The sequence below is a fragment of the Ctenopharyngodon idella genome, chromosome 18, assembly GCF_019924925.1.
Source record: "Ctenopharyngodon idella isolate HZGC_01 chromosome 18, HZGC01, whole genome shotgun sequence".
Lineage (NCBI taxonomy): Eukaryota > Metazoa > Chordata > Actinopteri > Cypriniformes > Xenocyprididae > Ctenopharyngodon > Ctenopharyngodon idella.
In genome coordinates this window covers 32,323,526-32,350,845 of record NC_067237.1, presented here as the reverse complement: position 1 = coordinate 32,350,845, position 27,320 = coordinate 32,323,526, and the positions used below count along the sequence as shown (strand labels likewise).

Genomic DNA, 27,320 nt, shown 5'->3' with positions numbered 1-27,320 from the left:
GAACAATTTTTTTTTTTTAGTACTGAATAAATTATAATCAACATTTCCATCACAGTGCATTATGGCATTAATTGCTGAAATTAAAAAATCAGTTTTACCCTGATGTCAGGGTAAAACCACTAGACTGTAAGTTTGTCAGAAACCTTTACCATTTGAGTGTGCTTGACATACATGGACCATGAACTGAATATGCAATAATAATGCATTTAAAATATAAAAGAATATTCAATAATAATATGTATTAATACATATAAAGGAATATGCAACAATAATGAGTATGCATCAAAAATGATAAAGGAATATAAAATATAATGAATATGCATTAATAAATGACAGAATGTTTGCATGTTTTTGTGTTTGAATGTGGTGGTCTGGGACAGACTTTGATTAAAAGAAATGCTTGACTCTTACCTTGGGACATAAACAGTGTCACATCAAATGCAGATAATTATTCTGCTCCTCTGTCTTTACTGTCACAAAATGTGTTTTTAAAACCAAAATTGTATCTCGTTTTTTTTAAAATTCAAGCTCATTAAATTAAAGTCAACATCAAATGTCATTTGCAGCCCATATTACTTCCATAAAACAATCTATTAATGGGTAACAGAACATTAAACAAGATAGAAATATGTATAGATTTGGTCATAACTAGTGCACCTAATCTTCATGTATCATTTGTTTATTTACATCATTGCCCCGCTTTGTCTGAATTGCTATTTGTTTTTTTTATTATTTATTGTTTTTGTTTTCTTATGCTATATTTATCATAAAAAATATAAATCATAAATAAAAAAAATTTAAATTGCAGACTAGAAAGACATTACATAACTATAACCTAAATGAAAATGAAATAATACCAGAAATGTTTGAATAGGGTCCAATTTGAGGGTTGGGGATAGAAAATTATACGGAGGTGCAATTAAAGGTGCAATGTGTAAAATTTGTGAGGATCTATTGACAGAAATGCAATATAATATACATAACTATGTTTTCAGTGGTGTACAAAGACCTTACATAATGAACCGTAATGTTTTTATTAACTTAGAATGAGCCATTTATATCTACATACACCGCTTAGTCCCCTTACGTCAAGTCGCCATTTTGCACCGGCCTGTTTCTACAGCAGCCCTAAACGGACAAACACTCTACAAAGTGCGTTTCATCACTGTGTTGTTCTTCTTCTAAATTGTTTGTGTTTTCAGAAGCAGCTCAGTCACTACGTTGAATACGCATGAAGAAGAAGAAGTAGTAGTAGTAGTAGTAGTCGTCTGGTTTATTAGAAGCAGAGACCGTTCTTTGTCAGAAGTAAGAAGAAACCTCATTGCTTGACTGGCTACTCTCTGCTGTCTCAGACGACGACATCTGTCTTGTGTCGGCCAGACGTCCACCGTAGCTTCTCTATGTGCTTCGAAAGAAAGGGGTGAGCGCCGTCGGTTGCAATTCGCAACCTCACCGCTAGATGGCACTAAAATTTACACACTGCACATTTAAGGTCAGGAGTCGGATACTTCTAATAAAATTAAAATTTTGATTCTGCTTATTGATTCCTGTGTGTGCATTTTAATGTGATTTCAAACCATTTTCAAGCACAAAAACACAAAAGAGAACTCAGGTCGGCACTTTTTCTTTGTGCACACACCCATAGTGCGCACAGAGAGCCGCCTTTCATATAGTGCGTAACACTGAATTGAGTCCTTGTATGAGTTTTCTTGGGCTTTAAAGCACATACACACACAATTATGTTAAACAGTCGGTTTTGTCTTAAGTGAACGTAAACAGTTGAGAAAGAAAACGCATGTGTATACTGGATCCTGCATGAGCTCTTAAAGTGACAGCAGTGTAATTAACGTTAATCAAAGAACAAAAGAAAAAGAAAATCACTCACTGATCTTGACTGTATAACTTTTGTGACTTTAATAAGGATTAATCTATACTTTATTTATAAAAAGAAAACTATGCAGTGCTATTTTTGATTACAATTTCTATACCTGAAATTTTTTCAGTTGTATTTATTTGTGCTATTGCTGATTTGTTTATTTGTTCTTATTTTATTACTGTATATTTATCTTTAATAATGTTATTAAAGATAAAATTTATATAAGTTTGTCCAGTTGTTTTTGTTAAAACCATAGGAAAATGTTAATGTTCTTTAGGCTGCTGATTTTTTGAAGGCTGCTGATTTTTGTTCATGGAAATCAGCTGCAACAAAACATTTTGCCAAAAGGCACAAAATAAATATGTTTGATATAAATGTTTGACTACATGTTTTTTTACCTTACTGGAATTGAAACTGGGAATCGATAAGAATCACTAAAATTCGAACAATACCCAACCCTACTTACCAACATACAAAACATCCCTTACATAAACATACAAATAAAATACTGTTGTGTTACCATGGTAAAGTGATGTATAAGATGGTAACATATACTATGGAATTCACATCATACTTCAAAAATACCTTGGAATTACCAACATATGCCAAAAAAAGCATGTTAATACCATAGCACATCCAAAAAAAATAGTGTGTTTGTCTCAGGTCACATGTTTTGACTAGCGCACATCTGGCCAATGCGCTTCCAGCACCTCTACAGCCCTAAAACGTGCCTGGAGCCACGCTGCTGCCGTGATAAACCGCTCTCGTCTGTCATTCGTCCATCATGCACCTCTCCACACCCTTCTCTAGATCTCTCCATTGACACCTTTAAGGTGATAAACCTGTGCGTCTCTCTCATTGTTGGCTCAGCCAACCTCGGTTTGCCCTCTGCACGCCATTTACAAGTAATGATGTTGACTAGAACGCAATCATTTACCCCCAAAGATAACCGCTTCCTTTAACACAGAATGAGAGTATAAACACTGGTGAGAATTGCTCGGTAATGGGGGCCATTTTGGAGGTGCGCTGCCCGCTGCTCGCTCACCTTGTTGCCAGGGCAACGGATGCAGCTGCTGGAATAGGTTGTTATGAGTCAGGAGAGATTGGAAAAGATGATGATTTGTTTCTCTCTTTTGCTTATTAAACTCCGTGTGCAGCTTCCGCTCTCGCTCTTACAGTAACATCATGTTCCGTTCTCTATTAATGCTAAACCATAAGATTTATTCAAGATCAGCAAATGATTTATGGTATTAAGAATAATATTAAAAAAAAAAACACACAAAATGACAAACACTTTATCATACATGAAGTGTTTTTTTTTTTTCATTTTAATGATAAATGTTATGCAACATACTTTGTTTGGACATTATGTTTGATGTGATCGTCGATATTACAGAATTGTTTGCAAGTTTGAGTATGTGCATTTATGGTCCAACAAAAAATCAGCCTGTAGTCATTATTATTAGCCTTAAATAAAACAAATAGGAGAATATGGTGTTTATATAGATAGCTACATGATTATATGTGCGTTTCATACCTGAACGAGCGTGCGCAGAGCATCAACGTAAGATTGTTCAGTGTCCAGTAAAGTCATCATCACATGTCTTCTCATGTCCTGTAGAGAGAAATATGTCAATTAAACATACTGCACATCATATAAAACATATACATTTTACAAAAAAAATAATTAAATCAAATTTAAAATCAAATAACTATAAACAAACAAATAAAATAAACATCAAAGCTGAAAAAAAAAAAAAAAATTAAAGCTGCAGTCCGTAACTTTTGGTGCTCTAGCGGTTAATAAACAGAACTGCATGCGTCTTGCGGAAGAATATTGTAGCCGGAGCTACTTCTCTCTGTTTATGTCTATGACGAGTCACGCAGGTACTGTGCTACTCCGCAGCGGTGCTGACCCAAGCGGTCTAAAATAGTCCGAATATAAGCACTTATTATACATGTACCGTAGTGATTCAGGATAAGACAAAAACACGGTTTGGAAAATGGATTCATGATGTACTCAGTATATAAATTTAGTACATTTTGAACACAAAAAAAGTTACGGACAGCAGCTTTAAGATATGTTTAAAATGTTTAATATCTATGACAAATACATGTAGACAATCCTGGAGACTCAATATACACAAAACTTCAACACCCTTACAATCATTAACAATAGCAACCACAGTTTTGACCAAAATACAATAGTTAGTACAGATATTAGATGTGCTTGCCACTTTTCAAAGTTACTTTTTTTTAAAACCTCTAAAAGTAGCCTATCAAAAACTTTGCGTTGCATGAACAATTCCTTAAATCATGTGTCTTGTTAAGGAGAGATCTGCTGTTACTCTACTAAGCCTACATTCACACTGTCAGTCCAAATCTGATTATTTGTGTATCTGACTGGAATCTGATCTAAAATTATTGACTGTCCACATTGTGTGTCGCAACTGTTCGGATCTGATTTGTGTGTCCTGTGCCGCTCTTTCGTTTTCCTGAATATCTGCATTGGTTTTAATGCAATGACATTGCATTGGTAGGTATATATCAAAAACCACAGCAACATGGAAAGGGTTTACAATACAGATGTTGTCTTATTTACAACATGACAATGTGTAGCCGCTGAGTCTTCTGAGGCAGCTGCAGAAACGTAGGAGGCTGGTATGAGCGGCTTTATTCTGCTCATTCAGCACTTTGCAACAACACAACCTTGTTTCTGCAGCGACTTTCAGCATGTTTCCTATAACAACATCTGACAAGTTTACATTTTACGTGGCGTTAGAAAGTCACTTAAACCAGGAGAAATCCGATCAAAGCGGTCAGACTGAAACGGATTTCCAAAAATGTGTTTTCAGAAATATGATATTTCAAACCACTTATGAATGTAGCTCGAACTGGATTTGTAAAAAATGCATTTCATGTGATTTTTTGCCGTTCGCACTTGCTAAATCTGATCAGATTTCAATCGGATATGCACAAAAATCATATTTGGACTGACAGTCTGAACGAGGCTGCTCTAGTGATCATTTTCACCTGCTGGACCATAAATAAGTTGAAAAAAAATTCCACAGACACACACTGAAGAAGCTTTCTGAGCTACTTAAAGGATTAGTTCACTTCTGAATGAAAATTTCCTGATAATCTACTCACCCCCATGTCATCAAAGATGTTCATATCTTTATTTTATCAGTCAAAAAGAAATTAAGTGTTTTTGAGAAAAAAACATTCCAGGATTCTTCTCCATATAGTGGACTTCAGTGGGGTTCACTGGGTGTAAAGTCCAAATTGCCGTTTCAGTGCAGCTTCGAAAGGCTCTACACAATCCCAGATGAGGAATAAGGGTCTTATCCAGGGAAACGATAGTCTTTTCTAAAAAAAAATAAAAATGTACACACTTTTTAACCACAAATATTTGTCTTGCATTAACTCTGCGATCCGCACGCATAACGTAATCACGTTACAAAGGTCACAAGAAATTAGATTGAGTTATTCGCCCTACTGCAGTACTTCCGCCTACGTCACACGTGACCTTTCAACGTAATGCGTGGCGCATCACAGAGCAGCGCAAGTCGAGCATTTGTGGTTAAAAAGTATAAACACTTTTATTTTATTTTATTTGTTTTTTTAAAAATGACCTATCGTTTCGCTAGACAAGACCATTTTTCCTCATCTGGGATCGTGTAGAGCCCTTTGAAGCTGCACTGAAACTGCAATTTGGACCTTCCACCTGGTGAACCCCACTGAAGTCCACTATATGGAGAAGAATCCTGGAATGTTTTCCTCAAAAAATGTAATTTTTTTTTTGACTGAAGAAAGAAAGACATGAACATCTTGGATGACATGGGGGTGAGTAAATTATCAGGAAATTTTCATTCAGAAATAATCCTTTAAGCCTCATTCAGACTGTCAGTCCAAATCCGATTTTTGTGCATATCAGATTGAAATCTGATCAGATTTAGCAAAAAAAATAAATAAATCACATGAAATGCTATTTTTACAAATCCGTTTCGAGCTACGTTCATATGTGGTTTGAAATCCTATTCATTTCGCAATTCTGGAAATCTGTTTCAGTCTGACGACAGGATTTCGCCTGGTTTATGTAACTTTCTCACGCCACGTAAAATGTAAATATGTTAGACGTTGTTATAAGAAACATGCTGAAAGTCGCTGCAGAAACAAGGCTGTGTTGTTGCAAATTGGTTGAGCAGAAATTTACAATATAATGGAGATATGTTGAATTTTGAGACTGGCTGGAAAACATAAGAGCACCACAGGACACACAAATCAGATCTGAATAGTTGTGATACACAATGTGGATTTAGATTAGATTCCAATCGGATACACAAATAATTGTATTTGGACTGACAGTGTGAACATAGCTATAGAGAACAAAATACTCTTTTCACTTGGGGTAGAGCAAAACCACCTAGCAACCACATAGCAATATGGTAAAAAACAAACAAACAAACAAAAAAAAAAGACACTCAGAACACTTTAGCAACCTCTTAGAAACACCCTGGCAACCAATCACAGCACTACAATGGTGGTTTTAGTCAGTATTTGCTCACACTTTCTTAAGGAACATAAAAATCTAATACTCATTATGATTTCACAGCAGTCAAGAATGGCATTATGGTATTTTGGTTGCTATAGTAAGTTTTTGTAAAGGAAACACACAATTTATAATGAAGCACTAATCAAAATAAGAGTTTCCTGTTTACTAGTCTGTGTCAGCCACTGAACCAAATATGTGTATGTTTCTGTCTAAGAGAAGATAACCTTCACTAACCGCTGTGAATCAGCCCTGAACACCACACAACAAACACATCTGAGTGAGAGAGAGAAGTTTAAAGAGAAAAACTGATAATGAACAGGATATGTGGTGTTCTTTCATGGTTAAGTTTGTTAGCCAGCATCCGGAGTCCTGTGTTACAGCTCTCCTCTGATATGCCTAACTCAAACATGCAGTGTGACATGGATGTAATTGGAAAAGGAAGTCACGTCCAGTGAATGCCACCCAAAGTCACGTATGCCATGAACCGGGCTGAGGGAGAGTGAATATTTTAGGATTCCTCCAAACTTCATGTTTAAAACTGCTTCCTGGGAGCAGAGACTCCATCTGTTTACAGAAACACTTGTACGGGTTCAGAAGAGTTTATTTCTGAAAGAATGCCAGTAACATCCCACACAAAGATTATTACAAAATCAATTCCAAAAATCAGTTCATAGAGGTCATCTTGTTCAGTCTGAATGAAATAACATGCAAGAGAATAAGTGTCCTGAATAAGCCGTTTCACATAATAGATGTCTACATATAGTCCACAAGACAAAATAATTTAGTGCAAAAAGATGGATCTCAAAATCATACAGTCACTGCTGGAAAGGGTTCAAACATGCAGAAAATGCTGAAAAACCAAAGAATGTGCAGGAAATTTTATACATTAGTCTACATTAGTTACCACACAATACATATTTTTTAATTTAATATTTGTATCAATACAACTTTCATGAAGTACGCTTTTAATAAAGCTTCCACCGGAAAAAATAGTCCCTGACCGTGAACAGCAACAGAAGTTACATTATTACGCCATTAGATGGCGGCAAAGACTGTCTTTATGAGTGTGTCAGTCAGTAGCGAAGACTTTTACATTGAAAAGACTGAATTGTTGTGAACATGGAACAAGACACAACTGACAAATGCTTTGACTAGCGCTGTCAGTCATGGGAAAACCCCTTAACTGTTAAAAGGACAAGATAATACATCGGACATTTAAACAGATTTTTTATTATGAACATAGGACTGACCTGAAGGAAAATGCTAAATCTGAATGCAGGTAATAAACTCGCTCACTCTATCTTTTTCTCACAATACTCTTCTACATAATACAGTAAGCTTGAATGAACAATATCAATTGAGAACATACAGTTTACGTTGCTAAGAGTGGTTGCTAAGGGTGTTGTGTAGTGATGCACAGAGCCGTTGGGTGAAGTGGTCATAGCCGTGTTTTATCATGAATAAAACACAGCTATTGTCCAGTCAGAATCAAGGACAGTAACTAACCGTTTTATGATGTGTTTTTGATCATACATATACAGACAGACAGACAGACAGATAGATAGATAGAATCTCACATTTTTCTAAAATAAGTAAAAATTATTGTTTTTGTTGTTTCTGACTCATGTAACCTTGCAATTTAATACATAAGGTTGTATCACAGATTTATGCTTATGCCATCCAGTTCATTTTTCTCCCATAAAGAGCAGGCGGTTTGACAGACTGTACTAACCAGCATGCTGTCTTGGCCAACATGTCCGGCTCTTAACTGCGCTAAACAAACCTGCTGACCTGCTGCTGAGTTGCTCTAAACCGACTCATTCTGAAACGGTTTCAAGTGGTTTCCAAGCAGGCCGCCACAAAATCTTGTTACTCCCCACCCAAGACAAATCAAACTGCCACACGCAGGACGAGCACAGGGACGGGCAGATCTGCATATGCTGCAAGGCATTTTAAGATATTATTGAGCCTTTGCCTGAACTTGGTCCTTAATATAAATTGGTAATAAAAATGCATTTCGACCAAAACGTTCTCTGGAGTCTCATCAGGGGGCCAGAAATGTGCCCAGCAGCTCCAACAGCATGTGTGGCAGCCGTAAAAAACATCCCAAAAGAGTATTTCTAAAATGCCCTGAGGAGACAGACACGGCATGACATTCAGTCACAGGAATGTGCAGTGGATTTGGAAAGGTTACTCTATTAAAACTATTATTGAGAAAAAAGAAAAAAAAAAAAACTAGCAGAGCTAAACAGACACTATAAATGAGCACTAAAATATGAATGAAAACATTTACAATCGAACCCATGACCCAAAATTGAAAACCAAAATACAAAACAAGATAGAAATAAAAAGCAGTGAAGTTTTAGTGAAAGTTTTGGCAAATCAGAGTTTGAAATTTTATGAAATCTTCCTTCAGTAGAACTACATGCATGTCAGCAGTATAATCTCATGAACACACAAAGACTATTAAACAATTTTTTATTTATGCCTCAAAAAATCCTAATGTGATTACATTGGTCACAACAGTCACACACACACGGTTCAGATCTCAAAGTCAAAGCACAGCCTTATAACGGCATGAATCTAATTCATTTAAACATCAACAAAGGCCATAAACATTCTTGCCATTTGGCTTACATAATGTCAAAAGGTGCCTTGTGCACCCGTCCCATAGCTGTTCTCCTGATGCATTATGGGGCAGCATTATTATAATAAAATCATATAATGAATGCAGGAACCTCCAAATGCATTTCTTGGAAAGACGAGGTCATAGAGAGCAGGAGAACATGAAGCGGACTGGGGCAAATATTTTTCTTTAATAAGCAAATGTTTATGGCAGCTCATGCGTTGGACATGTTGGGCTGCATAAACATGAGATAGACTAAGAAAACACAAAAGCAATGACCACATTTCTAAAGCCAAGAAAAAAGAGAGGTGTTTCTTAAACTACAGACACGTTTATATCCCAGGGGTTTATTTTGATCAAAATGAACAGATTTCAAGATTATTTAATTATATGAAGGTCACATTCACATTATTGAAACTTAGTGAAACTTTACTACGGCTTCATTTTTTGTTTTTGTTTTTTGTTTTGCTACTATTCATATGCATTTATGCATTGATAAACCATCAAATCATTACAAAAATGTTCATCTTTTCTAATCTAAACAAAGAGTGAAAAGATCAGAAATCAAATCCCCAATGAGAGATAACTTTCCATTATAGAATGCCCTCACAATTCAAAATTTGAGACATTATGGAAATAAAACTGACAAAAGCAACTTACTCTGCATTCATGATATACACTCTAAAAATGCTGGGTTAAAAATAATCCAAGTTGGGTTAAAAATGGACAAAAAACCTATTTTGTGTTCATTTTAAGCCAGCCATATAGTAATTTTTAAACAATAGTTGAGTTAAATAAAACTGCCCAGCACGTTGGTCAAACATTTAACCCAACCGCTGGGTCAAAACAACCCAAACGCTGGATTTGTCCATATTTAACACAAATTTTGCTGTTTTTAACACAGCATTTTTTAGAGTCTTACATTTTACAAACGAATGCATTCCCAGGGAATCGAACTCATGACCTTGAAGTTGCAAACGACATGCTCTACTGTTTACAAACTATACAAACTAAACTTAAAATGTAAAGTTTGTAATTTCAGCATAACCATGAAATATCTTTCTTTTCACATCAATCTTCACCCCATACACCCTAATGAGGAAAAAAAAAAACAGATCTGTGACAAGCACCTTTACAGCCTCAAGTCTTTTTTGGTAAGATGTGACAAGTTCTGCACATCTGCATTTGGCGATTTTCTGCCAATCTTCTCCTCAGGTCCTCTCAAGCTCTGTCAGATTGGATTGGGACCATCGTGGACAGACATTGTCAGGTTTCTCCAGAGATGTTGGATTAGGTTCAAGCACAGGCTCTGACTGGGCCACTCAAGGACATTCACAGAGTTGTCCATAAGCCACTCTTGCATTGTCTTAGCTGTGTGCTTAGGGTCATTGTCCTGATAGAAGGTGAATCTTCTGCCCAGTCCAAGGTACTGAATGCTCTGGACTAGGTTTTCATTAAGGCTAAAGGCCCGTTCACACCAAGAAGGATAACTATAAATATAACTATAACGATAACTATATTTGCATCTACACCAATGGACGATAATGGTCTGTTTATTCTAAGCTCACGCGCTGCGGTTTTAAAGTGTGTACAATATGATTTTGCTGTTCTTGTTGCATTTATAAGGCTTTAACCAGCAAATGTCCTCAGCATGCTATGTTTCGAGTGAATAGCTAGTGTAATCAATCTACAGTGAATTTAGATGACAAAGTCAATATAGTGGAATAAAAACAACGCCTTGTCTTTTCACTGCAACTTCAAAGGAAGCTAACGTTAGACAATGTTGTCGAAACTAGCGCTGGATACCTGAGGTAATTTTATTTTGCACTGTTTGCTAGCCTGACATTACTCGTTATTACTTCTCACCATTTATTCAGAGAGTTTGACTGATTGTTTTCCATATATCCATTTTCTTTAAAGTCATTACAGCTGTGGTGTGGACACTGCTATTCTTTTATATTTTAGAATGATTTTTAGAACTATATCTTTATTGTTATCTTTATCGTTATCTTTATAGTTATTGTTCTTGGTGTGAATGGGCCTTATCTCTATATTTTGCTGCGTGAACTTTCCTTTTACCCTGATACTGAGGTTCATCAGACCAGAGAATATTGTTTCTCAGGGTCCTTTAGGTGCTTTTTTGTGAATTCTAAGTGGGTATTCATGTGTCTTCACTGAGGAGAGGCTTGAGTCTGGCCACTCTGCCATAAAGCCCAGATCAGTGTAGTGTTGTATGTGTTGATGTTTGTCTTTCTGTAAATTTTTCCCCTCTCAATATATGAACATTGAGCTTAACTAGAGTGACAATCAGCTTCTTGGCCACCACTCTAACCAAAGCCCTTCTCCATCAATTGCTCAGTTTGGCCAGAAGACTAGCTCTAGGTAGAGTCCTGGTTGTTCCAAACGTCTTCCATTAAGGATTATGGAGGCTACATGTTTCTGTGAACCTTCAATACAGCAGAATTTTTTGGTAATCTTCCCCAGATCTGTCTTGATACAATCCTGTCTCTGAGCTCTACAGGCAGTTCCTTTGACCCCTTGGCTTATTTTTTGTTCTGATATGCATTTTCAGCTGTTAGACCTTTTATTGAGAGGTGTGTGCCTTTCCACATCATACCCATTCAATTGAATTTGCCACAGGTTAACTCCACTCGAAGTGTAGTAACATGTACAAGCGAAATTGGAATGCCCTTGAGCTAAATTTCAAGCGTCCTAGGAAAGGGTGTGAATACTTATGCAATTTTATTATTTCAGTGTTTTATTTTTAATAAATTTGCAAAGTTATCACAAATCTGTTTTTTGCTTTGTCATTATGGTGTATGGAGTCTAGATTAATGCGAGAAAAAAAAGTAATTTTTTTTAAAGTTTTAACTGTGTTTTTCAAAAGTAATTTTTCAGTTTTATTTACAACAGCACCTGCATTTTCATAGGTTTAAATAAAAAAAAAATTTAAAACAATAAAAACAAAAAATAAAAACAACTTTGTGCATCAAAACCACTCATTTCCTGGTAAAAAACATGATTTTCAAAAGTCAACAAATTTGCAACAGCTGAATGTAAAATTTTTGACAAGCCAAACATGTCAGTCTCTCAGTAACATGTAAGCCACGAAATAAACTTCATAAAAAAAAAAAGCTTCAAAACTTCATTTGTAAAAATAAGTATAATGAACTACATAAAGAGTTTCAGATGGGTCTAGTTTGTTTTATAATTACCCAAAAATTAAACATCCCTTATGCACGTTATCACGTCTGTCAAAAAAATAACATCAACATAATATGGGCATCAATCACTTTACTGAATACTTGCCGGCTAAGAAATAAATAATTATTACTTTACGATCCATCGGTTTTCAAATCCACATAATTTGAATATCACAACATCAATGTCTGTCAAAAAAAATAACGTGCACAAAACACTGAAGTATTTTAAAGGGTTAGATCACCCAAAAATAAAAATAATGTAATTTATTACTCACCCTCATGCCGTTCTACACCCATAAGACCTTCGTTCATCTTCAGAACACAAATTAAGATATTTTTGATGAAATCTGATGGCTCAGTGAGGCCTGCATAGCCAGCAATGTCACCAAACTTCTCAAGATCCAGAAAGGTACTCAAAACATATTTAAAACAGTTCATGTGAGTACAGTGGTTCAACCTTAATATTATAAAGCGACGAGAATACTTTTTGTGCGCCAAAAAAAACAAAATAACGATTTTTCAACAATATCTAGTGATGGGCGATTTCAAAACACTGCTTCGAAGCTTTACGAATCATTTGATTCAAATCAGTTGTTCGGAGCGATTTCAGCAGTATGGCAGTTTGATACGCGATCTAAATCACTGATTCGAAAAAAGAAACAGTGTTTTGAAATCGACCATCACTAGATATTGTTGAAAAGTCGTTATTTTGTTTTTTTGGCACACAAAAAGTATTCTCGTTGCTTTATAATATTAAGGTTGAACCACTGTACTCACATGAACTGTTTAAAATATGTTTTGAGTACCTTTCTGGATCTTGAGAAGTTCGGTGGCATTGCTGGCAATAGAGACCTCACCGAGCCATCGGATTTCATCAACAATATCTTAATTTGTGTTCGGAAGATGAAGGAAGGTCTTACGGGTGTAGAACGACATGAGGGTGAGTAATAAATGACATTATTTTCATTTTTGGGTGATCTAACCCATTAAGAGAAGCAGAGGTCACGCATTTCCTGGAGAATCCATACTAGCGGATGTTTTAAATGGCGGCCTGAGCAGCTTCAACATACTGTCTGTCAGAGACGATAACATGCAAAATACACAATGCAGGTATAAATATAAAGAGTATAAATTTGTTCTTCATACACTGAAATTGAAATGGAATGATTAGGGAACTGATTGAAATACTTCACACTGCATGGTAAAGAGAATAAACGCCAATCCAACTTAAAAACTTCACCAGGTTAGTGAAAATCGTTCAGCAAGTGTTGGTTTTGACGGACATTTTTTTACACACAAACTCATTTTCTGATTCTGACGTTTATGATTTGAATATTTTCAATAATTTTCTTTTCTTGCCTGTTCTTTTTTCATAATCTTTTACATGATTTATTATATTTATTTACCCCTTAGCAGATTTTGACTCTACATACAAATAAAACACAACCTAAACTAAACTAAAACTAAAACACTTGCACACGCACCTACAAACACACACATCTAATCAAAATAAGAATTTCCTGTTTACTGTATGATAGCTCGCTACAGCAAATATGTTTATGGAAGTAACCTAAACCACACAAAAACCTTAAACTTGAGTTCCAAGTAGAATGGTAATCTAGTACACCAGAATCGATTTAGGGCATTTTTTTCATAATTTATTCACGGACAGCAGTCAGATTTGACAGAGTATTTAATTTAACATGAATTAAAAAAGCAAGGCAGTGCGAGATATTCAAACATGCTTTGCCCACGAGCACCACAGCTGTGCTGGAATAACCGTGCTAAACATTAGGCTACTGCTTCAGTATGCACTTTAAACCTTCCAAAAATGCTCTACAGATCTGAAAACATTCATATTTTGTCTAAATACCTGTGTGTGACCTTGATTTACATTTATCAGGTAATGAGGTCATTGTGCAGAGGCAAACCGCTGTTTGAGGTTCTGGCTGTGGCGTTTGATTGGTTTTTATTAGCAGAGTGAAGTAAGAGTGAGTTTAAGTTATGAGAAGATCTCATTTCCTTCTAAAGCACGCTCTGCTAGAGGCCTGATGTACACCATGCACTTTAGCCAAACGTGCTATTTCTGCCAACCACTGCGGCTTCGATAAAACGCACACGCCAGAGCACTTTTACAGCATACCGAGTAGAGCAGGTGGAATCCGCAATTTGATCCGCCGTCGCCAATCAAATCAACCTCCCTTTGATCTGATCAAAAACGCGCACCGGTCGCTAATCACAACGAGAAAATTCTGCACGGTCAATCATGAAAGAAGGGCGGAGAACGTTCAAGCGTTACATGGGAATTTGTCTGCTGGATGCAGTTCAAACAGGTGGTGTAGGTGTTATGGTCAGCTCGCTACAGGTACAGGTGGTGTGGCGTACTGGTTAAAGGATTTAGCTAGTAATCAAGGCTTGCTGGTTTAATTGGTACATGAGCTATAATCATTGTGCACTTTAGGATGGGGTTAAAGCATCTGTTCAATAACTACTTATTTGCACGTATATTAGAATCAAAGCAGAAATATGTTGATATACTAGTTTTCTTGCAATCCCTGAATGTACCACAGCAGAAAAAAATAAGATGGCAAATAAATGAAATTGATATAAAACAAAGTTATAATAAATACCTAAATTAATATCCCCCTAAAATTATATATTTTACTTAAAAAAAGGTAAAGATATAAAATGTTGTGTAAAAATAAATGGTATTTTAATTATATAATAAGTAATTTATATATATAATTTATAATAATATATATATTTTTTTATATATATGCATGTATATACAGTCAAACCAAAATTTATTCAGATACCTTGAACATTTCAATCATTAATACAGTTTATTCACTATAATTTAAAAAAAAATGGTAATAAAATATGACAAGATCTCAGAGTTAAACTGTGTCAGAAAAAATAATCTTAATTATGTCAGATAACACTTAAGCAAAACATGGTCAGGTCAAAGTGTCTGAATAATTTTTGGTTCCAAATTGTTATCAATTTTACTGGTAGTCCACTGTATGAAGAATTTTTGGGTATAATATGTCACAGTTTACTTTATTTTACTATCCTCACTCACATAAATGAACTATAGTGTCCTGCACCCACTAGTAAAAAAAAATAAAAAAAAATTACATCTACTGTCTGAATAATTTTTGGTTTGACTGTACATATGCATCTCAACTAGTCATTCAGAAAATCCACCAACTTGTCCAACAATTTTTAAAAATATATGCAGTCTTGCACATCCCTAGCAGAAATGCAGGAGAGAGAGCAAACAGAATGCTTTGAAAATGTGCAAAGCTAGTTGCCTAGCACCAGACATCAGTTCCCCCTCCACACCACAGATGATCTCTACTGTCGTCATTCCCCGCGATGAGTGTCCTTAACTAGATCACAAGAGCTGAAATCACACAGCCTTTCAACACTTTTATAAAGCCAGCTCTTCCCTCTCTCCTCTCGATCCTTCCCCCAGTTCTTCTTTAGTTCTTCCCCAGCAAAAGGTCTTCATCGACTGGCCTTCAGGAAAAAAAAAAATGCTGTCCTGCAGAGCTTCTTCAACAAGGTTATGCAACTATGACAATGATTCCAGCAAAAGCACATGGAGCAGTGCATGTGTCTGTCAGGATGACGTAGTCTGGTCACTGTCCATTTGCAATATTGATCAAAACAAGACCCATTTGTCTAAACCAGCAAAAAAGGAAAAACATCTAAGAGAGTACTACAGTACATGAATTAAATAAACTAACAAATGAAATAAGAGAATCAGATCCCACTGAAAAATTAATGACTGAGTGACTGAGTGAATGAGTGACTAAATGACTGAGTGACTGAATGACAGAGTGAGTGACTGACTGAATGACTAACTGAGTGAGTGACTGACTGAATGACTGAGTGAGCGACTGAATTACTGAGTGAGTGACTGAGTAAGTGACTGAATGAGTGACTGAATGACTGAGTGAGTGACTGACTGAATGACTGAGTGACTAAATGACTGAGTGAATGAGTGACTGAATGACTGAGTGACTGACTGACTGAATGACTGAGTGAGCGACTGAATGACTGAGTGAGTGACTGTGAGTGACTGAATGAGTGACTGAATGACTGAGTGACTGACTGAATGACTGAGTGACTGAGTGACTGAGTGACTGAATGACTGAGTGAGTGAGAGAATGAGTGAGCGAGCAAGTGAGTGACCGAGTGAGTGACTGAATGACTGAGTGAGTGAGTGAGTGACTGACTGACTGAATGAGTGAGTGACTTAATGACTGAGTGACTGACTGACTGAATGAGTGAGTGACTGAGTGAATGACTGAGTGAGTGAGTGACTGAAAGACTGAGTGAGTTACTGAGTGAATGACTGAGTGAGTGAGTGACTGAATGAGTGACCGAATGACTGAGTGAGTGACTGAATGACTGAGTGACTGAATGACTGAGTGACTGAATGACTGAGTGACTGATTGAATAAGTGACTGAATGACTGAGTGAGTGACTGAGTGAATGACTGAGTGAGTGAGTGACTGAATGAGTGAGTGACTGAATGAGTGACCGAATGACTGAGTGAGTGACTGAATGACTGAGTGAGTGAATGACTGAGTGAGTGACTGACTGAATGACTGAGTGAGTGACTGAGTGAGCAAGTGACTGAATGACTGAGTGACTGATTGAATGAGTGACTGAATGACTGAGTGAGTGAGTGACTGAATGACTGAGTGAGTGACTGAATGACTGAGTGAGTGACTGATTGAATGAGTGAGTGACTAAATGACTGAGTGAGTGAGTGAGTGACTGAATGAGTGAGTGACTGAGTGAGTGAGTGAGTGACTGAATGAGTGAGTGAGTGAGTGGGTGAGTGAGTGACTGAATGACTGAGTGACTGACTGACTGAATGAATAAATAGTTCCTTGTATCTCATTTTAGATTGCTGGGCTTTGTCTGCATTTCCTCAGGCCATGGCTTTTTTCAAGAGACCAAAACAAAGAAAATTTCACAATATTGTATCTGTACTCATAAGACAGAGTGGGGCAAATCTCAAGCAATACATGCAACAAAGCCCAATGATTCACACAGTGTCTCTGCAAACAGACACAAATAATTGTGTCACTGCATTTAAGACGTTTGCTTTTCATCTGGCAAAAGATAACTGGGTGAAAAAAATTCCCCTAAACTTACATCTGACCATCAAGAACACCCTAGCAAGCAGATAGAAATCATCTAGCAACATACTAATAACCACCTAGCAATCACATAGTCATGCACAAGCATTGTGACAAGCACACCCCCCATTTTCTTATATTTCTATTTGTCATAATTTTGCACAGATATCTTCTTAAATGTCTCTATATTAGGATATCTTATTAAAAAGAATATGGATGCAGTGTAAAAGTGAAGCTCACATTCAAAATGTTGTCTGAATGAAAAACTCATGCACCGTTTGTACTTCAGTCGGTACCACACGCTCAATGCCAGCTCTGCCTGGCCTTTACAAAAACAGGTCATGGGATCACAGCCAGTTGGCTATTTCTGCCTGGAGTAGAACATTCACGAGCAATAAACACAGTAAGAAAGAGCATTGCAGACTAAAACAAAGCCAAAAATGAGCAAAAAGAAAAGAAGAGGAGACGGAAAGTAAAAACAGCATTAATATACAAGAACATGGGGTTGTTTGTAATTGCAGAGTGCCACAAGTCTGGAAAAATAAATGTTACTGGCTGCAGTGGAATCAAAAATGAATCAATCATCTCGCAAACACACCGGTCAGCGATGAACCTGTTTACATGTGCTATTTTTGAGGTGTAAGACAGTCTTAAGACAGACGCCCACAGGGTCACTGCAGACAGATAAATCCCCTCAGTGTCTGGACATAATCCAAAGATGCTCCTCTCAGCTCTGTTGAGTCAATGGAGTGAGGGAGGGAGGAGGGTTTAACACACATACATGCAAGCAGGTACAGAGCAGAAAAAGATGGTGGTCTCTCTGAAGGCAATGGCACTGCCTAATCTCATGATACAACCAGCCTTTTTAGTCGCTCTAATTCTATTAAGGGTGAGAGGAGAACAACCTGATGCAGGACAGAGAGAAAAAGAGAGAGAGACAGAGAAAGACAGAGAGAGACATGAACCTACAGTTGACACAACACTGAGCACATTAGAGTGGAAGAAAAAAACTGAAACTGTCTATCGCCCTAGGTCCTTAGATAGATAGATAGATCTATCTACTCACTGACCTGTCTGTCCATCCATACACCGTCCATCCATCCATCCATCCACATGTCTGTCCGTCCATCCATCCATCCATCATGTCTGTCTATCCATCCATCCAGCCATCCATCGACCCGTCCGTCTGTCCATCCATCCATCCATCGACCCATCCATCCACCGACCCATCCGTCCAACCATCCATCCATCATCCATCCAGACCTGTCCGTCCATCCATCCATCCATCAACCTATCCATCCATCCATCCATCCATCCACCGACCTATCCATCCATCCATCCATCCATCCACCGACCTATCCGTCCATCCATCCATCCATCCATCGACCCGTCCGTCCATCCATCCATCCATCCATCGACCCATCCATCCATCCATCGACCTATCCCATCCATCCACCGACCCATCCATCCAACCATCCATCCATCATCCATCCAGACCTGTCCGTCCATCCATCAACCTATCCATCCATCCATCCATCCATCCATCCTTCTATGACCTGTCTATCCATCGACCTATCCATCCATCCATCCACCGACCTATCCATCATCCATCCATCCATCCATCCATCCTTCCATCCTTCTATGACCTGTCCATCCATCGACCTATCCCGTCCATCCACCGACCTATCCATCCATCCATCCATCCATCCATCCATCAGTGACCTGTCCATCCATCCATCCATCCATCTATATACTGACAGTCTTAAGAAAAACACAACAAACTGAAAAAGGCAATAAAAGAGAAGGAAAAGATGAGTAAACAGGGGGTCTAAAGGATTAAAAGACCTTGACGATGAAGTGTCAGAAATGTAGATGCTCTCTCACATCGAAAACAACAAACCCAAACAAACACGATGACAGGTTCAGACTACAACAATGATCAGTGTTCTCTTCTATAAGAGTCGTACCTCTGTATTGGTCTGAGGAGCGCCCACGCCTCTCGCAACCCTGTTTCCATTGGGCTCGACAGCGACAGACCTGTCCACCTCTTCACCCACCCCTCCTCCTCCTCCATCATCACTGGGGCTCTCTCCACTCTCCTGCATCTCCTCCAAGGCGATGGTGAACTGGGCGAGGGTCCGTACCATCTGCAGCATGCGACAACCGTCCCTCGCCCCGCAGGTGACTGCGATCGACACCCCCACCCCAAGCCCCCCCACCCAACAGCTCAATCACCCCCACCAGGAGGTATGCAGCAACAGGCGGTAGAAAGTCAGAACCCTCCCATGAGGAATAATTTGCAAAAAAACAACTCAAGTTTAAATCCAAAACTGTAAAAATCCAAAGCTGGAGGGGGAATGCGTTTCATCCCCATTTAAAACCTTGCGCAGTGTTGTTTGTTCGCTTTCTGAGGCAGGTATAGCTGATGACAGAGAGAGACAGTAAACAGAGAGACTGCAGAAAGAGATCAGTGTGTAATGAGAGGCAGCAGACGGGCACCAGCTGAACGCAGCTCACCAACAGCACTGAGCAGCTGATCTCAGAGCACTGCTCACAGACCTGGCCAATCCATGACCGATCTCACACTGGATAATTGGATTGGCTCAGCCTGGTAAAGATGGAAACACAGAGGTGTGGCTGTGTCTCCACGGCAACAAGGAGGCGGGGACTTCAGTGACTGACAGACAGACTCTCCAATCAGCTTACAGCACTATGATTACACTCAAAGACGACTGAAATATATATTAATATGATGGCAAAAATGCAAATTAATCATTTTACCATGGTAAATATCCAAAAAACATGGTATTACCATGATGATTGTCTGAAAGACATGGTATTACTATGGTTAATGTCTAAAAAACATGGTATTACCATGGTAAAGGTCCAAAAAACATGATATTACCATGGTAAATATCCAAAAAAACCATGTATTACACAATTACTACAGCATTTTAGTGAAGATTAATGAACAACTGAACAAACAACAACTGAACAAGATATACTTTCTACAACTTTTAGAAAACAACATTTCCCAAACATACACAACATTTCTCTTTCTAATCAATACCAGATTCTCACTTTCTCTCTACCTCTTTCTTCCTCAGTTCTTCACATTTAAATCTGTGCTTTATCCCTGCAGGGTTATTTTTAGCTGAGAGGTTTTTCAGCACAGTTTTGGGATGGTGGAAGCCATTAGCAGCAAGTACATTTGTGCCGATGCATTATTGACGTGGAGAGAGACGCTTTCATCAGAGCAACAACAGCGTTCACCTGAAACACCTCCACATCTTCACTGTGAAAGAGCCGAAGCTTTTGTGGTGCACATACGCCCATGCTCGACCAATTACCTAAGAATTATGCAAGTTCTCTGTAAGCTGTTTCTTTCAACGGACATTTACAGGGATGTTACAAACTAGTCGCTGACTGATGCTCCATCAACCGAAAGAGATCTACATAGTGCAATATCATCTTTTATGAGGCATTTTCATATAACGAAACTATATCTACCATGGTATATTTTTCCATCACCATGTAAAAATTGTACATGAACATGGTATCCATTCAGTACCTCTGTATTACCATCTAAATTCACTGAACCGCTGTAACTCCACAGTACTTTTTAAGGATTATCACACAGGATGTGTTTCAAAAGCTATTAAGCTGCCTGCCTAGACAGCATTTATTATTTAGAATGTATCTATGATACTCAAACAATACAGTTTGGGCAGTCAGCTTTCTTGGTTTTAAATCCTTATATATGAAAGGTCCTCGACTTGACAGGCTGTGTCACTACAGACTGTGTGAGATATAATGAAACTGAGACTTGAATGAAAAACAAGACAATCTGTTGTGTGTCACCCACCCAAACGCTAAAAGGCGCTAACACATTTCTCTATTGGCTGAAGTGCCTGCTAATTTGCATTTAACAAGTCTTACTGGCACTGGAATGCTTGTTTTCATTTTATTCCAATCAGAAGGTCAATCTGCGTGTTTGTATCTGTTACTTTAGTTTGTAGATATTTCTGTCTGGTCCAGACGCCCTTCACAGACAACATGTCTGAGCCTCTCCTGAATGCTGCCGTTGTAACAGGGCATATCTATTGAGGAACAGGTTGATATTTTCTGATCTGGTGTACAGTTGGACCTGATTGTCTTATGGCACTTTTCCACTGTGTGGTAGGACTCGGCTTGGCTCGGCTCGTCTCGCTTTACTTTCGGTTTGCTTTTCCACTGCAGTTTAGTACCGCTTCAAATTGGGTGGGATTATAGACTGATCAAATAGTTGCGCCAACTCTACTACAAACTCTCCTCGGCTACCAACGATGCACCTCGTCTACTGACCACGATACAGCCATTTCTTTTTACAAGTTGCGTGCGACGGGTGTTTAAAGCAAGTTGTATAAAAAGTTGCGCAAACAAATGATACAGCGGTGGCTGTTTTTTTTTTACTGACTATTTTAATCTAGGGGGTTTGGTGTCTTGTGTTTCAAATCCAGTGACGCTGGTAGTGACGATTCTCTCTGACCAATCAGTGATCTGCAGTGTTTACACGTCGCATTTAGTATCGGTACGGCGTGCTTGGAACCTCCACCGAGGTGGTACTATTTAAGCGAGCTGTACCGTTCCGTACCGAGCCGTCCCATGCAGTGGAAAAGCGGCAAAAAGTGAGCCATACCAAGCCATACTGAACCGTACCAGGAAGTGAAAAAGCGCCATTATCATTTTGCGTGAACTATCCCTTTAAGACCAAACCTGAAAAACAGTGTTATTATGGTTAAATAAAACTTAAAGGTGCAATATGTAATATGTTCTGTCCGCTAGAGGTCGCTAGAGGTCTATTCAAAACAAAGGCGTAACTTGATGTCGACAAGTTTGAGCGCGGAATCTTGGGACATGTGTTCTTCACCTCACAGCCGGTGGAAAACAATTGGGATAGGACACGGGAAGAAATCATGTTCATGGATGCGATTATTAATGTTACTGTAGTATGAAGCAGAGCACGACCAAATGTTGTGGGAGCTGAACGAGGCCGCTGGAGTGATTGCGCAACACGCGCCTCACGAGCAGCGGAAATTTTACTATGCCACAGTCGCCGGCGCCGCTTCCGCTTTTCTGGTCAAGCGTATGAGGTAACACAGCTCTGTTTATCATATTAGATAAATTTGAATGTGTTGAAAATTATGTTATAAAGTTACTAGCGTTCGCTTGGTGGCTGATGTGAGACACTTGCTGCACACTGCAGTAAGATCGATTTTAGAATATCATATTAAATGCAGGATGGCTTTGTTGATAAATGGCATGCAATTAATTTTAAAACGTATTGTATGACAGAGAAAATTCTGTATTACTATTACTAAAAATAAAGCTGCTTCACAAAATGGTGTTCTCTGAAATATATAACACTGGTCTAGAGGTTTTTGAATATTTTACTGCAAAATTCTTACAAATTGCACCTTTAACCTATTGTGGTTCCTCGTTAGTAATGAACTCTTTGACCTGTCTGACATATGAGCACAATTCATGACTGTACTGATTTTCATGGTACATCTAGAAGCATGACAGATATTTATCCTTCCGTTTTTCTCTTTCTATCTCTCTCACCAGAATGAAACAATGTGCTGCGCTCGGAGTCTGCCGGGGACAGTAAATCAGACAGATCACAACCTGGAAAAAGTACTTCAGAGAATGCAAAGCAGTCAGACAACTGAAATGTTAGAGAGAGTGAAACATGAGTCAGAAAGAGGGAATAAAACAAAATGAAATGAACAAAGGAAGAGCCATTTTGACCATAAACCACAACATCAAAAGAAAGAAAAATGCAATTCTAAGGCTGTCGCTCTGGAAAAAGCATGAAACCTGCATATCTACCTTGAGGCAGATGAAAAACATTTTCTTGAGTTGAACTGCTCAGTTAGAGAACTCTCCTCAAACGGACGAGCGTACCCACATCCAGCCCGTAATTCTGTTGGAAAACATTCAGTGCTAGAATAAAAATAGAACTTAAAACATAAATGCTGGGATGAATGCCATCAAACCTCATAAGGCCAAGAGAGGTACAATGATGAATGTGTGTGTTTGTGTGATCGAGCTGTTTAGATTTATTAGTAGTGTTTGTCCAAGCATCACTATTCTCATACACAGTGATTTGAACAAACATCTAACCCTAAAGTATTATGTTTGACTTTTAACTTATCTTTAACAGTTTGTACGATGGACATGAAAAACCCTTAGAAACCAGTAGGAACACCCTAGCAACAGTATACTATATCTACAGTGCCTTGCAAAAGTATTCATACCCATTGAACATTTCCACATTTTGACAGGTTACAACCACAAACAAAAATGTATTTTATTGGGATTTTATGTGATAGACCAACATAAAGTGGCACATAATTGTGAAATGGAAGGAAAATGATAAATAGTGTCCACATTTTTTTACAAATAAATATCTGAAAAGTGTGGCGTGTATTTGTATTCAGCCCCCTGAGCGAATACTTTGTAGAACCACCTTTACAATTACATCTGCAAGTCTTTTGGGGTATGTCTCTACTATCTTTGCACATCTAGAGAATGAAATTTTTCAGAATAAAAGTATTCATTTCTTAAAGGTGCAGTGTGTAAATTTCAGCGGTATCTAGCGGTGAGGTTGCGAATTGCAATATAGAGAAGCTACGGTGGCCGTCACAGGACAAAGACAGTCATCTGAGACAGCAGAGAGTAGCCAGTCAAGCAAACGCCCTCTGTAGAGCAGTTTGTCCATTTAGGGCTACTGTAGAAACATGGCGGCGCAAAATGGCGACTTCCATGTAAGGGGACCCACTATGTATGTAGATAGAGATGGCTCATTCAAGGTAATAAAAACATAACCGTTCATTACGTAAGTCTTTATACACCACTGAAAATATAGTTATGTATATTATATTGCATTTCTGTCAACAGATCCTCCTAAAATGTACACATTGCACCTTTAACCCTAAAATTTTGATCTGTAGTGTATACTATTACCCTAGTCTTACACATTCATTGACAATTTTAGCATCACTCTAATCAATGCCTTATATAAAACACACATCTCCATGGAAACCAAGCTGCCACTGTTCTGAAACATGATGCACTTTTTGTAAAAGCTTCTTCCTGACAGGGTTGCCTGGCAGCACTCGGGATCTCGATCTAAACCAGTAAGGTATCTTGAATTTGCGTCTGACAATCCCTGACCCAGATATCAATTTGACGCACACACCTCATTTATTAATCGCTCACTTTCATCAATATAACCCATTGATTTAATTAATTACTCATTTCCTGCAGTCATCTCTGAATGAGGCCGCTTTATAAAATCCTTTCGGAAGCTGTTCATTGCTTTTCCACATGCACCGTGGACAAGAAAATGCATGTATTAATGAAAGAAGACAGTAAGGACAGATTAGCTTTACTAAATAGCAGGCAATAAATTCAAACGCAATAGAGAAATGCTGTTAGCAATCAGCTCGGCCAGCTGTGACCTACATTTTGTGCTCTTAAACCAAAAATAATACAGCAATAAAATTCCCTGACTGCATTTAAGTCTCATTCTCACCTATTAAACTAAACAAAAACTCAAATAAATCACTATAACTGTGCTCTCAGATAGTTTTTCCTGTGCTGTGTGGAGCTTTACAGCAGCAACACTTTCAAAAGACAAACTCAAACAGGGCAAGTGTAGGACTACAGCACATGAGAACAGCAAGATACTCTTAAAAAGTGCTGCGAACTGTTTTAGACACTAACTTGTTCTATTTTAGACACATCATTCTGCTGGAACTGTTGTCTCCAAAACCTGCCCTCCAAAAAAATAAAAAAAAATAAAATAAAATAAAGCACCCTTATTGTGAAAATTACAAATCAGTAAACAATGTCAGAAATCCTGAAGACATAAAATGAGTTTCTAGGTTTATTAGCTTTTATACATGAGGGGGGAAAACACTTTCCATGTTTTTTGTTGATGGCACAAATCATGGTAATATGGTTTATACTATAACAATATTTGAGGCAGTGTTTGTTGTTACAAAATTGGCAATTTTCCTGTTCAGTTGATGCTTGGTAAAACAAAAAAAAAAAACTAAACAAATAAAATAATAAAATTAAATGTACAACATCTTTAAAGTGAAAATTAAGATTTTTTTTATGTTTTTGAAAAAAGTCTCATATTCACCAAGGCTGCATTTATTTGATTAAAAAAAAAAACTGATATAAAAATAATTTGTTAAATATTTTATATTTTAATATTTATTATATTAAAATAATATTGTAAAATATTACAATTTCAATAATTTTCTATTTTAATATATTTTAAAATTGTAATTTATTCTAGTGATGTTAAAGCTGAATTTATCATCATTACACTAGTCTTCAGTGTCACATGATCCTTCAGACTACAACTGATTACAGACTCCTAAGAAGAGTTTTGATACAATGTTTTTGATTAAATAAATCAAACTTGCAGCAAAACTAAATGTTAATATTACAGACTCCTAAAGAGAGTTCTGATTGGATTTTTTGAAAACTTTGCAGCCTACTGAAGGGAAAGAAAATAATATATGACCAGATGACAGATAAGGGCAGACCAAAGGACAACTTGAGAGTGTGTGTGTGTGTGTGTGTGTGTTTCAGATATACCCTACGTTATGGAAACAAAATGTCACTTAAAAATCATTCAGAATAACATTTTTTGAAAATTATGAATGTTTTCTGTGAAGGGTATTGGGGTAAGGTTAGTGTAGGGGGGTAGAATACACAGTTTGTACAGTATAAATATCATTATGTCTATGAAATGTCCCCATAGAACATGAAAACTCTACATGTGTCTTCTATATATGGTTTATGAGGACACAAATGTTTATAATGACATGGGTATTACAACGTAAACACTTCCTGTGTCCTCGTAAACCAAACGGTATAAAAACATACTAAACTTTTCTTTTTTATTTTTTTAAATTTGAAAATTTAAGTTTTCTGTGATGGGTAGGTTTAGGGGTAGAGTTACTGTAAGGGGATAGAACATACAATTTGTACAGTATAAAACCATTACGCCAGTGGAGAGTCCCCATAAACCACATATACAAGTGTAAGTGTGTGTGTGTGTGTGTGTGTGTGTGTGTGTAAGAGAGAGAGATGGGTATAATGTGGGTGAGTGCACAATGACACACAACACGCTCATAATGAAGACACACTCAAGCATAACAGCTATTAACTGCACTTTGCCGGCCCACCTGCTGTTTTTCAGAACGTCCATCAACACACACACACACACACACACACACACACACACAGAAAATGGTGGCTAAGAGACACACCTGAAGATGTATCGCACATAACCTGTAGCAGATTACAAATGAGTGATGACTGCAGGAATAGACAAGACTTTTACATGTTTTGAAGAAAACCTCACCATAACAAGACACAAGAATGAACACCAGATGAGAATTTAGTTTAATAATAAGTATGAGCAATGGTAATAGTGACACCATTAAAAAAAATAAAATAAAAAATTGGGGGGTATTGTGGTCTAAGTGGGACCATTATATGACAAAACCATGTAGATCTTAAATTTGAAAGTAATTTGTTGCATGAAAAAGCATCTGTTTTTGTTTTTTTTTAAATCACTGTATTTTACTACAACATTACTATAGGCAATAAAGAAAGAGTGTAATTCAGGCAATGAAAGGCTATAGAGCATTGAATAACAGACTATCCCACCAGCAGGGGGTGCCAGTGAGCTCAAGTGCAAACAGTTGTGCTTTGATGCCCATTGAAACCAACATAATAAAAGATCATGCCAGCAAAAGATCCATTCTAACAACATCTGGATGACAACTGTTTGCAGTGAGAAGTGACCAGCTCTGTAACTCCATTTCTAAAC

General features: G+C 37.6%; 1 protein-coding gene across 1 annotated transcript in view; it reads right to left on the bottom strand.

The window, feature by feature from the left end:
• The window catches only part of LOC127499807 (rho guanine nucleotide exchange factor 17-like), a 48,058-nt gene extending 28,439 nt beyond the window's left edge, over window positions 1–19,619 (bottom strand). Inside the window, exons 1-2 of the mRNA XM_051870411.1 lie at window positions 19,387–19,619; window positions 3,414–3,491 (exon numbers count right to left, since the gene is read on the bottom strand). Coding sequence (XP_051726371.1) covers window positions 3,414–3,491; window positions 19,387–19,575 — 267 coding nt within the window. The 5' untranslated portion in view covers window positions 19,576–19,619. The remainder of the gene's footprint in view (window positions 1–3,413; window positions 3,492–19,386) is intronic.
• Between the last annotated feature and the right edge of the window lie 7,701 nt (window positions 19,620–27,320).